This window comes from Petromyzon marinus, chromosome 49, assembly GCF_048934315.1.
Source record: "Petromyzon marinus isolate PM22_M1 ecotype Great Lakes invasive population chromosome 49, UKy_Petmar_22M1.pri1.0, whole genome shotgun sequence".
Taxonomy (NCBI): Eukaryota; Metazoa; Chordata; class Hyperoartia; order Petromyzontiformes; family Petromyzontidae; genus Petromyzon; species Petromyzon marinus.
The window spans coordinates 2,542,337-2,557,848 of NC_133715.1; the positions used below are offsets into that span (position 1 = coordinate 2,542,337).

At 44.8% G+C, this 15,512-nt stretch overlaps 1 protein-coding gene across 2 annotated transcripts in view; it reads right to left on the minus strand.

Moving 5' to 3' along the window:
• LOC116953008 (uncharacterized) overlaps window positions 1–15,512 on the minus strand; it is a 97,152-nt gene that overhangs the window by 57,736 nt on the left and 23,904 nt on the right. Inside the window, exon 3 of one of the 2 annotated variants that reach the window (XM_032972817.2) lies at window positions 1,554–1,936. In XM_032972817.2, coding sequence (XP_032828708.1) covers window positions 1,554–1,936 — 383 coding nt within the window. The remainder of the gene's footprint in view (window positions 1–1,553; window positions 1,937–15,512) is intronic. The other variant, XM_032972818.2, reaches the window with a different exon arrangement.

The window sequence follows — 15,512 nt, forward strand, 5'->3', positions numbered from 1 at the left end:
CCAATTGATGTTTGCATATAATTTGTGTGTGCCAGTTACAATCCAAACTATAAGAGGGCAGACTACTCCCATAAATAATACTTTGCAGTCTTTTGTGAATCGCCTGCTGGACAAAGGCCTCCCCGCGCAGTGCAATGAGTGTTCTTTGGTTATACTTCACCACACTGGTCGGTACAAGTTGGCGGAAGCAAGTGCCCAGGACTAGTTTGAATATCACGCCACTGATGTTTGCAAGTGGCCAGGTATTGACTTCAGATCACTGGATAAAGAGCACAGTGGGCTAACCACCATTCTTCTCGATGATTAAGAGTGACGTTTGGGTAATAGGAAAATGATGAACTCTTTAAGTACATCATTATAATCTGCTAAGCAGTTAAAAGGGCGAGAATTCCCCCCCCCCTACCCGTAAGACTATTTTGGAGATAGAGTAGCTTCGAGTAACATGCGTTTGGAGACACAGTCACGTGTCGTTGTGTAAGAATACAAAAGAAAAACTCCATGACGATTATTAGTGAAAGCAACAACAAAGAAAGTCAACACATTCGTCCACAACGCCGTTTGCTTTAAAAGGATAAATCTATAATAGGTGGACGTTTTTGGGCATCGGCCTTTCATCATGGAACACGTTTGTTATGAAGATGGGCCACTGTCCGAAATGTCACCAAAATTATTTCAGCACGAATGTGTTGAGTTTTGTTGTTGTTGTTAATTGTGCATCACTGCCAACGCAGCAACAACATCACCAAAAAATGTGTTAAGTCGGTCGGTGACACATGCTTTTGTTATACATCGATGTGCCCACAATCGGTATGAGAGCTGCAGAGGTAATCATTCAGCCACGCCGGTTTCGGTACGCACAGAGTCACAAAGAGACACGACGCATCCCATTGAAAACCTTCAATTATTGAGTTCGGATTTCAAGTTGAGATGAACAATAACTGCACACACACATAGTTATCATGAATTATTAGTGAAATATTAGTTAAACATGATTAAAAAAAAAAGCTGTTTCAAAAGTCTGGAACTATGGCATGAAATTCTAAGAAAACTTTCCACTCCAATGAGAATGGAGCAGTGCTAATTTCCTTTTTACAGCACCGCGCCAGTGACAGAAATTCCACATCCCCATGGTAGGAATGCGCGCAAAGTGGCACCGATTAACTCGCAAACATATTGCGAGCCATCCACCGACAACTTTGATGTTAACATTGCAATTGGATCAGTGAATGAGGAAGTGCCGAGGTGGCGACAGCGCCAACTTTTGAAACAGCCGCCCACGGATTCGCGAATCAGACAAGAATGCGCATTCACCGATTTTCAAATGCGCAGCAGACAGCAGAAAACAACATCGATTCCACCAAAACATTGCAGGATGTTGCAATTGTTGGCTTAATGAGAATCTGTTAACACCAATCAACTGCCCTTTCCACAGAGATCGGTCCATAATTAGTGAAACTCAAACAGGGTTAATGAAAAATTAGCACAACAGGATCCAGTAACGTAAGACCGGTTCCCCTCGCACAGTACGTACGTCGTGTGCATTGCTTGCTTACAAGTATACGGTTCTCTGACTGACAAAAGCCTTCTCGTCTTCGTCGCGTGAAAGCTGTGCCTCGTCTGACCTCGTGCCGCCCCTTCCGGCCTTGTCTATGAAGGCCGACGAGCGAAACTGTCCGAAGGTTTTCTCCGGACCGCTCCCTGGGCTCTGCGGGCTCCGCGGCCCTCGGGGATCCTGGGGGCTCCTGGGAGCTCGGGCCGTGGTCGAGGGTTTCCGCCGTGTCCCCCCGTCGCTGTCGTTACCGCTGCCGCCGCCGCCGCCGCCACCACCGCCGGCAGTGGCAGTGGCATTTGAAGACGGTTGCGGGGACGGAGAGGTGTCCATGTCGTCGCCGGAGCCTCGCACTGCTTCTCCGACCTGCAGCGTGCTCCCGTACAGCTGCACCGCAGACAGACGACATGCACGCACGGGGATAGACAGACGACATGCACGCACGGGGATAGACAGACGACATGCACGCACGGGGACAGACAATGGGCACGCACAGGGACAGACAAGCGCACAAAACGTGGAGTGACGCAAACACGGAGTGACGAACATTTGACGCGCGCGCAGATGCGCGTACATGAAGACGCACATGTGTGGACAATAAGCATGGACAGATACAAAGACAAAGATCCCCCGTATAACCTTTAACAGACTGTTGGGTAAAGCGCCTTTGTCTCCCTAGTGGCAATGCTTACACACTGCACTAGGTACTCATTTGAGGCTGAATCGACCTAGGGTAGGCCCAGGACCGGTTCCGATAATCGTCACTGGTGTTGACCGTGAGCGGGAATCGAACTCGGGTCGCCGAGTTTGTAGCGCAGCGCGCTAACCGCTGCACTACCGTTCCCCACATGGACAGACACACGGATGGAGAGGTGCACGCATGGGCAGATACGCACGTGGACCGACAAACTTGGTGCCTACAAGCACGCGTGGACAGGCAGATGCACCCACTGGCAGATCTGAGGTGCACCGGACAAGTGTCAAAAACGTAACATCGCTACGCACGACCTCCCTGCACGAATGCAGCGGCTTGGATAAAGGATCCGTGGATGACGCGGCGACGTGTCTACGGTGTGAATGATACACCTGCCTTGCGGTGTAATGGGAAGGCGCAGTATGGCAAGGAGGTTTAAGCAAAGGCCTCCACTCCCCCGAGAATGTTTAAAATTACAAAGACCCCCTGTAATAGTGTAAACAGGCTGTCGGGGAAAGTGCCATTGGAGAGCATTCGTGGAGGCTGGGCACAGCACATAAAGCGGGTGGAGTTATGGCCAGCACCATACCCGGCCGCATGTGTCTTCCCAACGTTGTCAGATTGTACTCGGTATGCATCTAAGGCTGAGCTGACCTAGGAGAGGCCCAGCACAGGTGCATATATTCGCCGCTCATGTTGCCCGTAAGCGGTTTTTGTTACGCGGATTGCCCGGACCGTAGCGCTGGCATGCTAACCATGACGCACCACTCCCCCATATTTTTTAACAAACGCACACTGAAATGCACGTATATATGTACGTGCATTAAGACGTTGTTGGCTGTTGGAACCTAAAATGCTTAAAGCCAGAGGCAAGGAGACAGACAGGAGTGGCAGATGATATTGAACAGAGATTGGATTTTTACTCCTGCACCACAGTACCTGTTCTCATAATTACATGTATTCTTCATCCAGACTAACTGCGCACTTACTTGCCAATGTGTCAAACGCGAGATTATTTAAGCAAAAACAAACTCCTGCTGTTCTGATTCCGCCGTCGGGGTCACATCATGGGACGAAGTGTCCACACGCAACCCTTGCACACAGCCAATGTCGGGCAACGGCCCGCAGAAGGCGATATCACAGAACAACTTTTGAAATCGCTTTTTATCGACGTCCTATGCTCACTCGGGAGAAACTGCATTGTTTCCGCTTGTCCTGTTCATTACATGGCAGTCAAAGTAAAAAAGAGAGATTTTAATTCTTACAGATGGAATATTTTTTCCAACTTAAGCAAAAGAAAGTTTCAATATGATATTTATTTTCCACAGGCATTTGACGACAAGGCCGAGACCAATAATCACCTTGCTGCACTCGACATTATGATTTAATCACTAGCGGCTGTAATTAAAACCTAGAACAAAACCCCAAGATAACAGCAGCAGTACAAAGCTCAGTGCTTGCACTCCAAAGCCACCCGGCCACCTCTCGACACTGGAGATTATCTTCATTTAAATAATAAGAGTAATCATTTTATTTGTATTGTTGTTTGATTTTCGTTCATTCGTGCTACGTAGCCAACCGCACCTCCGTTGAGCGTGGTTGGCTGCGTGCGGCGCGAAAGAACTTCAACGTAAGCACAACGAAACATCATATTCGGGAAATTAAGAACGTATGAAAAGATGGTGAAATCAACCCAACCTTTAATGCCTTCTAAAAACCAATAAACTACCCAAACATCATCGGCAATTCAGCAGCAGTTGCATCACTGCGAGCGGGAAAGGGAAATGCGGAAACGTGGAGTGTTCGTTTCATTTTGCGGGCACAGTTGAGTTTTACGAATCGTGGTTTTGTAACGGCCAATGAAGAGCAACTGTGAGAGATTAATTTCTACGTGGTTCATCCACTCACGTTGCTTATCTGAGAGTTTTCTTTGGAATGAAGCCAAAGCAAGAACCGTAAATTTGATAACAAAATCAAGTTAAGCCGAACAAGCAAGTTTGAATAATCATGACATTTCACCGTAAAGGTTAATAACACCCGACATTTAAAACTACTGCACGTATCATTTAATATAGTCAAAGTTCTTAAACGGTTTGAAGAAACCTATAATTTGCGCCTGACATTTGTGGGTGGTTTATTATCAGGCATTCGTGTGCTTTAATTATTTATTGGGGGGGGGGGGGTTGCATAAAGAATGTGCCACAGGCAGTAGGCCCGAATCTGCTTAGTTTGGGGGGTCAGCATTCTGTGTGCTTCGGTTAATCCTCAGAGCAGAGAGGAACCTTTCAATTATCAGCTTCCAAGAGAGCACACGAGAAGTTCCATGTTATGCAACCGCAGTACTGTGATGTTTTGACAAAACATCATTCAGCTGAAGTGGCAAAGTGCACTGACAGGTTTACACACATCGTGAATTGCCCCACTGGACAAAGAACCTTAATCGTAAAAAAATAAACACGCCACTTTATTTATGAGCGTTCTTTAGGAAGACCGGACGCAATTTGTTTTGAGAATCGGTATGACTAATACGGGATCGCCCGTGACCAATACAGTAATTTGTTCATTTGGAAAGAATAAGAATATTTTTGCTTTGAATGTTCAGCTAATTCCCTGGCAATGACTGTCTAAGGATGAAGACTGCTTGGAGAATGCACAAGCATGTAATAATAATGTTTTAATTTACCTAGGACAGCCACGCTGAGTCCAAGGTGTATTTGTCAGGAGGGTCCTCCATCGGGGTTTTCTCTAAAGCTGTTTTCAGCCATTTCATGAGTACGTACATGTACATACATGTGGGGGGGGGGGGGGTGAACCGGAGCACACGCATAAAACCCACGCAAGGTGGGAGATGAGTCCACTTGCTGTGCTGCCTTCTCTTCGTAAGCCAGGGTAAGCCACCTCTACACCAACGTGAAAGGCAGCTTCACAACTGCTGTGAGACCCACCAAACCCTCGCTGCCTCCACAGTGCTGGATTGCAGACACGCGGCACCCATACTCAGCATTCACAACCGAGAGCTCAGATAATCACTTGCTGTGCTGCCCACACATGGTACTACCTCAATTCCCTGAAAAACACATTGTTCGGCGTGTACGTTTAACTTCTTTCGCACCGTACGTAGCCAACCCTGCTAATCGGAGGTGCAGGGGAAGGGAAAACAAACTAAACACAAAAAGCAGTTCTCAAAAAATGACTTTTCATTCTAGATTTAAAAGTGCATGGCTCCGGTGGCTTCCTTAATATCAGAAGGAAGAGCGTTCCAGATGGCCACAGAAGCGCATCTGAAAGTGCACGATGCGGTGACCGTCTTTGCTCAATGGCTAGCGACACACATGAAGACTTCATCTTGTGCATGAACTACTAACCCTAACTGTTGGATTATGTACATGAGCCACTATACCTTACTAAAAGCATCAGGGATATAGTTGTTATAATGTAAAATTAATTCAACGACTGATGTACAAGGTTCATTCATCTTAATAACAGGCTGGTTTACTGTCACCAACAGGGAAGGGATACCTTGATATTTGGGCTGACCGGTCTTCATAGTTCCTGTAATTGGTTTAGTCAATGGCAGGTTTTTTGAGAAGGACCTTGTGCAATTGATAACAGTCTATTCTCTATTGTTGATTGCAAAAAAAGATTGGCTTTTTAGAATACCAAAAGAGTACGTCATATATAACTGACCGCATACCAGTCCAGACCAATAAACCGCCCAACACCCCAGTGCACTATTTGTACGTGGCTGGAGCTTTCTATACATGTGTAGCGACGCACTCAGAGACACTAGGAGGAGGAGGCACTATCTATTGACAGTCTTCACAGGTTACAAGAGGTGACTACAGCTCCCAGTCAGGGCAGCTGGCAGACCGCCTGACTGACGACACCGAGAAGATGAAGACGGCGACGGCGATGAAGACTCCAGCAGCACGACGAGGGGATCCCACTCCAGGCGACAGCCCCGAGCATTCGCTCGGGGTCCCCTTTTATCCTCCCGGCGTGGTCTCGCTCCACCCTGGCCACGCCCCCTTTCTAGAACCTACTAGCGGGTTCCCGGGCTTACCTCACGTGCCCCCTCTATCACCTTTCCCCTACATCCCTCTCTCTGCCTTATCACGTAACCTGCTGCCAGACAGGGCTGCTGCAACTGCAGATTCCCTTCTCTGCCAGCAACCAGCGCTATGCTACGTAGTGACCCATTCCATGTTCACATATCAGACTTGTTCACATATCTGCCTCTACCCCAGTCCCTAGTGAATCGTAAAATGGAATTCTTTATGGCATTAGAAACGTCAGTTTGTAAAGCAGTCAACTGTTTGCGATTCCCCAGACAAAAGGTGAGTTTTGCAAAATCCCCGTGACATTTACGGCATCAACACCGCAATGGTTGAGTGTGCGGTCCAACAGGTTATCAGAACATCTTCGCTAAAAAGGGTGTCGCTTGTCACCAGTGTAGTCACAGTGCCCGAGACAAATCGCTGTCGCAAATCATTTTCAGGCGTTGACTGTCAAGGGACGCTGCCTTGCGTGCCGTATTGGTTAGCGGTATAAATGGGTTCAACGCAGATGGTCGGCAGGCCGCGTGTAAGTGGGGCAGAGTCTGGGTATTCGTGCTTCTTCCAAGACATCTGGCTGGCGTGGAAGAGTAGGCCAGATAGCTTCCAGTGGGGCTGGGCTCACTAGAACTCTCCCGAGCCGAGGCCATTCTGCCAGCGGTGGCGTGATCCAGCAATTGCACGACTAGCCCTGTTACCTTTCACCTTACCTTTTAATCGGCTATTGTGTCTCCACTTCGCTTTTGGCTTCCTATCGAACAAAGACGGTCACCGCATCGCCCGCATGCAGATGCGCTTCCGCGACCGTCTGGAATGCTCTTTCGTCCGATATGAGGAAGCCACTGGAGTTATGGATTTTGAAATCATTCAGATTGACATCTAATTTATTTAGAACTGCTTTTTTGTGTTTGGTTTGTTTTCCTTCCCCAGCACCTACGATTTGCACGGTTGACTATGTACGGTTCAAAAGAAGTTCAACATACATACATACATTTACAGATGCTCCTGCAGGACTTTACGTTAACACGCTCAGTACGTAATCTCATGGGCTTTAGAAATCCTATCGGTGAAGTCTCGTGCTGTGCAGAGGTGTATACTACTTCAGCTAGCCGGTCTGTAATCGTGATTCTATCAGATGAAAGCCCAATGAGACAACGGGTCCCTTTCGCAAGAAACACCTGGGATAAGTATGACAAAAATCACCCCGAATGTTCACAATCTCATCCGAAGCTAAACTCTGCAACTCCTTCCCCTTTGAGGTCAGGACCTCCGAGACGCTACAAATCTTCAAATCTTGACTAAAAACGTGGCTCTCTCTTTAGGTATTTTAAACCGCCTTTCTCACTTCTTCTCCACGTGGTTATTGTTAACTATTTTCCGACCTCGCCATGCATAGCGCCCTGAGAACGATTGTTTAATGTTCCGATTTCGTCATGGGCCAAACAGAGTTGAGGCCGGTTAGTACTTCGATGAGAATTTTGCTAGGGAATACCAGATGTTACAGGCTTGGGCTGTGAGATGACCAAGGGGATGGCTGGTATATCCCATTGTTTGAATCCGACTGAAAAATAGGCTCGAGAGTGTGGCTTTTCTGGATAAATGAAATTATTATTATTACCGCATACAAAATAAACTAAAGTTAAAGAGGGATTTATTTTTTAAAAATGGTGGAAAACAAATAGTTAAATTGGCAGTGATGGCCTAAAGGTATATGACAAAGAACGTGATGCACATGGCTGGTCAAATCCAATAAAAGGAAGAATCCCTTTGCTAGGGCTGCAAACCCCAACGATGTGTAGTAGTAAATCACACCCGCCTGAAACGCGTTAGGGCAGGTTTGTTAAACACCACTTTGTGGCTTTAAGCGTTATTCTCTGCGTGTGTCAACAAGAAGGGGATAAAAAAAAGGGCTTCAAGAGTCTGGTGGTCCACAGCATTAAACGCCAAAGTTCCGCACGCACCGGGTCCAAACATGCTCTGGTAACCACACTCTTTGGTTCTTTCAGTAAAGTCACATAGGAATAAAATAAAATTATACCTACGTGACTTTACCGAAATTACCAAAGATTCCTGCAGTCACGAAAGCTTCACATCAAGATTGCTCTGGAAACTAAACATTTAGCGTTACATTGTTGTTATGTGATTTTAGCATTGGGAAGAGCAATTTTTGCCAGACTAAAGGACAGTATTACATAAATGAATTTGAGAGAGACCGAGCCAGAATGAGTATTAATATGGTCAGGCGCGAGACGTTTTAAAATGAGTCCTATGACAAAGTACAACGAAATTTCCGGTAAATAACCACCATTGGATGACGAACAACAAGCGCAGGAAATACACGACCATTTTAAAGACGAATCACACATATCGCTGATAATACACAGCGTGCATTATTCATTTTGCTCCAAGGTGCAGAGCCACACACTATCGTGTTACAGGGTGTCCTCTGATATTACCTTGAACACACCGGTACCTTCCTAACACTGCAGTTTTTTCTGTGCAGCATAACACTATGCGAGGGAAGAAAGATGAAATCCCATTCGCACGTCTCACCGTGGCACACGACAACGGGTGGCCAAACCACGGCTCGCGAGCTCAGTGCAGTTCAAGTGCGGCTCAATTGTTACACAGATACAGTTTTTTTACCGTTCAATATAACCTTATTTGAAACAGGGGAAAAAAAAATTGCGGAAGCAAAGACAGCAGACGAAACTAAGCTATTCAACTATGTTTTTCTAATTTTAGCATGTAAGGCCCACCTAGCTACAAAAATGTTTTTCAGAAGCGACCTGGCTATCACAAATTATAGCTCCACGAAGTGGCTTATCACCATTTGGAAATTTATGGCAGCAGCCAAATACTCTAAATGCGTGTTGACAAATGTGGCAAGAAAAACCGTAGGACCTGGAGAAAAATCTACATGACCACGGGGAGAAAGAGACATGCAAACTCCAAATATGCAGGCGTCAGGGTCCGGATGGAACCCACGACCTCTTGAAAACCAGGCGAGGTGGTTAACATCTCGACATGAGTACTGCCGGAATACTCCTGCAGATTTCTCAATTAAAAAAAACTCCACCGTCAATCAGCGCGAGCGAAGTGACCCGCTCAGCACAAGTATCGTGGCTCCTCGGTCATGTGAAGGTTTTGGTATGTGGCTCAGAGGAGCAGAAAGTTGCTGACATATAACTAATTCATTTTAAAAGCCACTTTTAAATCCAACACTGGATGAAGGCCTCCCAACGACTTTTTGGTCATGGGGAGTGCCGGGTGGCTAAAACGCAGCAAGTTGGCACAGTAGCGGAGGCACTGGTGGTACATCGACCGTTAACCTCAGTCAGTCAGCCCATGGCACCCAGGTCCATCCCGTGACCTCCTGCCAGCGGGCGTTCGATACTTCACGTGGCCTTAAAGTGCACATAGCCTGGCACGTCACCGCCACTTAGTGGCGAATGGTAGTTGTTGTTTGACCATACTTCACCAGGAAGGTTAGTGAATGGGTTACGAGTGAGGGCCCAGGATTGGTTCAGATATCACTCCGCTATTTATTCAGGAAAGCAACACTGAGACTCAATGCAAGTAAGATCCTGCATTGGGATATTTGGTCGATTCCATTAAGTGAGTATGCATGCGATCTGGGTTCCATTCCCATTCACGGCCAACACCAGTAACGATTATCTGAACCGGTCCTGGGCCTCCCCTAGGTTGACTCAGCCTCAAATGAGTTCCTAATACTCTGTGCAAAATCATCACCACTGAAGATACAAAGGTGGTCGGACGTGGTGCTGGCCACCCACCCCTTCATGTGTCGTGCCGGCCTTCATAGATGCTTGCTAACAGCACTTGCCCTAACAGTCTGTTTAGGCTATACGGGGGATCTTTGTCTTTTGTACGTATGTTGAACTTCTTTTGCACCATACATAGCCAAGCGTGCTAACTGGAGGAGCGAAAGTGTTTGGCTTGTTGGAGGAAATTGGAGTGCCTGGAGAATACCCATGCATATGAGGGAGGTAACCTGAAAGCTCCACACAAATGGATTCAGGAATCCATGGCCTTTCGGCTATCTTGCATTAATCTAACAGCCCAAGCCTGCAACGCCTGTTATGCCCAGATAATCTTCCATCCAAGTACTAACTAGGCTCATGACCGCTTAGCTTCCACAAACTGATGAGATCGGGCACATTGAGGGTATTCTGGTCATATCAATTATTGATGTTTGTATGAAACTCTTCACTTGTACCTTCTCAAATAACAGCAGCTTTTTGCGGAAGTGTGAAGAATAATATTCTCAGAATTTACAGCCAGCGCTGAAGTAAGCTCTTCCGACGTAGTGTCGCTCACGGGGGGTTGCTCAACCATACTTCACCTCGATGGTGAGCGCAGGTTGACTTTGGACCAGTGAAGCTATCAATCCCCACTGATGTTATCCATGGCTGAAAATCGAACCTAGGTCGTCGGATGCATAGCACGGTTGCATTAACCGCCGCCCCAATGCTCCACCACAGGTGTGTTGGGTACACAGTGACTAACACCAAACATTTAAATATTAAATTCGTTGCGTATACAGTGACTAACGCAATACATCTAAATATTAAATTCATTCGCGCAATATACAATTGTACTCAAGCAAACGATTGTACGTGCACACAATGACACGCACACATAAAAGTTTTTTTCACATAACACTATACCGTCACGTTATTAAATAGTTTTGGCCAGAGGTGTTGCACAATTTGAACAAACGCCGTGAAATTTTAATGGATCTTGTTTACATAACCGGGAATGTCAGTTTGCAGAAAACGGTAACTGTTATGAAACACCTGGACCACAGCTGTCACCCGTACCAACCACATGTATCTGTGTTGAACTTCACGAGGGTGGGTGGTACATTGGTTTAAGAGGCAAAACCGAAGGCCAGTCGACCCATCAAGAGCTGCCTCTCATCTCAGTGATCATAATAACATCCTGTTGTCATTGATCTTAAATCTCTTACTTAATTTAAAACGATTAACATTGCTGACAACTATTATTATATTTTATTTTACCAGGTAAGGCCCGCTGAGCTATAAAGCTCTTTTTCAGAAGCGACCTGGCAACCACAAATGACAGCTCAACGAAGTGGCTTATCATCATCATCATCATGTGGAAATCTATAGCAGTCAAATACCCTAAACGCACATTTCTAAATGTGGAGGGAAAAACCGGAGGAGCGGGAAAAAATCCACGAGGCCACGGGGAGAGAGAGACATGCAAACTCCAAATACACAGCATGCGTCAGGGTCGGGATCGAACCCACAACCTCCTGCATACCTGGGGAGCAGCACATCTGATGTCAAGTCTAAAAAGTAGTTTTGCACAAGTTCATCACCTGTTTGCAGTTCTGAGTGGTGGACAAAAAATTATACATTTTTACATAGGGGGAGTCTGTTCCATATTGACAACCACTGTTGACTTTCCACAAAAGGAGTGCTCAGTGCGTTGACCCTGGAGGAATGAAAGGCTGAGTCAATGCCAACATGATATTGGAACTGGGGGCCTGTATTTATTACGATCCACGCACTCGAAGCACCATGCCACCCGGCCAAATAATAATAATACCGTACAGAACACACATTAAGTCAAATTCAATAATATGTATTACGTTCTTCAAGGCATAACTGTAACTATTGTGATCGAATTACTATTCACATCTTCAAGTGCATCATTCCATTACAGTCTGGTCATACGGCAAATTACTTGCAATACTATAGCTGCAGTAGTACTGAATGTGTGGTGTAATTTACAATGACCAAATTACAGCCCTTCAGTCAACCTAATGCTGTCAGAACACCACCCCCATGCAATGTCAATCAGGGATTGTTTAACCACACTTCATCATGTTGCTTTTGTGCAGGCTGGTGAAAAAGAGGTCCAGGAATGCTCCAAATATCACGGGTGGTCACACTGCTAAAAGGGATGATGCCCGGTGAACGTATGTATGTATGTATGTTGAACTTCTTTCGCACCGTAAGTAGCCAACTATGTTAATCGGAGGTGTTTGTTGCTGGAATAGCAGCCAAAAGATATAAATCGTCTGAGAGAGCAACCGCCGTCGAGATGAATGTATGAAACAGGTGCGTGTGAAGGAGTTAAACTAAAACTATTTTTATTTTACCAGGTAAAGCCCACTGAGCTTTACCTGCCCAAAGCCCACTGAGCTATGTAGCTCTTTTTCAGAAGCGACCATGCTATCACAAACGATAGTTCAAGGAAGTAACCTTTTATCATTTGGAAATTTATAGCTGCCTAATACTCTAAATGTATGTCGAAACTAAATGTGGAGGGGAAAATCCGAGGATTCGGAGAAAAATCTCCACGACCACAGGGAGCGGGACATGCAAACTCCAAATATACAAGCATCAGGAACAGGATCGAACCCACGACCTCCTGTATACGAGGTGAGGTAGTTAACATCTCTCCACCATGACGAGTTAAATGTCCTGGGGCATCATGACACTGTGAGGGATGATTATGAAATGGGGGAAGACCTTTACCCAGCAGTGCATAGAGCATCACTGATGATGTTTACCATTATAAAATCAATTACCGTACGTAGACAAAATTAATTCACTAACAGCCTCCAGTGCTAAATGCGTGTTCAAATTATCCCCGTCGTAAATTTGTATCTGAACGCCCCCAAAGGCAATACATGTTTCGCATCATAAAATAAATGTATTCGTAATATTTCTGAAAGCATTTCAATGTCAGAGTACATTACATACCATGCATATCGTATAAGTGCGCCTTTGTTTTTGTAGGGAGTGATGGTGTTGGTGGACTGTAATATAATCTAGTTGATCCAGGTTCAATGTATTGCCATTGTGTTTTTTAGAGGCAATTGGTATGTTCCTGTACCTTGTGCCTCTCCTAGGTTTGCTAAGTATAAAAATAATTCAGATCCTTTATTTCAACGAGTTGAGAGCTCATTGGGACTAAATGTTTTATATTTGTTGTTGTTGTTGCAAAAGGGACCTGGGTTGCAGAGCGAAACATGAGAACACAAAATTAATTTTCGACAAGAAAATTCAACTCAAGATATCCCGTATATTAATCCTCATATTAGAGCAATTAAAACCAATCAATTCACTGTGGTGACGATCATCATTGGCCACGATCTGCCCACTGGTTGACGGAGGTCATTTCCATTCCGTCACATTCTCATAATGGTGACGAGATGTTTTCTCCCTCGCTTGGTATACAGGAGGTCGTGGGCGCGATCCTGACTCCTGACGCCTGTTATATATTTGGAGTTTGCATGTTCTCCCCGCGGTCGCGAAAATTTTTTCTCCAGGTCCTCCGGTTTTCCCTCCACATTTAGAATAACGCGTTTAGAGTATTTGGCTGCTGCTATCAATTTCCACAGAAGCCACTTCAATCTTGATTTGAAGCTTTCGTGACTGCAGGAATCCATACTCTTCGTGTTCTTTCGGTAAAGTCACGTAGGTAGAAAAATAACAGATCACGACTTTTCGATCGCAACACCTGATGACGAGTGCTTGTGTTGCGATCAAAACGTCATGAACTATTATTTTTCTACCTACGTGACTTGACCGAAAGAACCAAAGAGTATAAGCCACTTCGTTGAGCTATCATTTGTGGTCGCTTCTGAAAAAGAGCTATACAGCTCAGTGGGCCTTACCTGGTAAAATAAATAATTCAGCAATTAATATAGCTCTTGTAATATGAGCTCATTGCTCCGTCTCTAATTGCATGTCTACTGCATAGGGACTTGTAAGCAGCAAAAAGCAGGTTCATAACTAGCAATTCAGAAAGGGTTGCCTTCCGGAGAAATATGTAACCTAAACGCACGATAGACAGAATCTTAACATCAATTAAATGATGTTATTCCACAGCAATTTAATTATATTCTTGGTTCTTTCGGTAAAGTCACGTAGAACCAATAATATGAATCCCTGCAGTCACGAAAGCTTTAAATCAGCAATTTAATTGTATATACCAGGATTCAAAACCATGAAGTGGAGGTTCCAAATGTCACATTTAAAGAAGTAATCCCTGCCATTCAAAGCACGAAAGAAGAGAGAGCTCATGGATCAGATGGTACAACTGTGGACATCACCAAAGAAGCAGGACCAGTTGTTGAAACTAATTTGGCAGAGCTATTTATGTTTACAAGTAAATTAAATACCTCAAACATTGAATTGTTCCTCAATAATGTCGAAAAACTTACCTGAGAAATTAAAATACCCATTTTGCTTCCCTGGTTTAGGAAAGCGTTTTCTACCATCAACTGCACACAACCCATCAGTCACAATATGGAAAATATGAATGAATATGAAATACAGGTCAATTATACCCAGCCTTGCAGAGTATGTAAATACATTTTACTCAGTGGAAATTAATGCAGTTATCCACGTTCAAGGCCTAAATAAATATTTAGAAATTATTAAAAAAAACATGTAAAAAAACCAATTCGAAAAATGGAACAGCTACACGAGGATTTTATATAGAAATAAAATAAATGAATATCAGGAAAGAACAAAGGTGTAAGTTTAACACGAAGCAAACACGTACAATGTATGGACTAGCTGGGTAAGAACAATCAAAAGCATTTGCGCTCAAATTTTCAAAGCAAAAAAAAAGTTAATCATAGAAGACTGATTGAGGGGGAACAGATGTTAATTATACGAGATCACGAAACAGTTCCAAGTTGGTCCTCAAGCATAGCGAGTTGCTGGCCTCAGCCCGGTCACCAGTGACTGCACAAAAATACAATCACATCAAATATGGATCTGCATCAATTGTATCTGAATTCCATCTCTCAGAATAAATATATATGATTAGATTTTGACTGATGGGAAAGTGCTTCCCTCTACCGTCTGGCCTCCAGTATACATTGGAAGGATCTCAGGGGCAACTTTTTGACATCTCCTTGCATTGGGCATTCTGTAATGTGTACGTTTGCTGCCATGGCGGGAGATCCGACTGGATACTTTGTCTTACGAAATGACACCGACGGCATAGCTGAGATAAAACACTGGTGGGAGGATGTGACCAATATTAATTTGTGGGGGTGTCAATTATGTGGTTGAAATAAAGCAGACCATGTACTGACCTTAAAGAAACGTTTTATAAAAATCGGGTATCGGTTTGATGAATTATGATGTTTACACACTGATTTTTTCCCCCTCCAGGTAATGTGAACATCACGCTACTG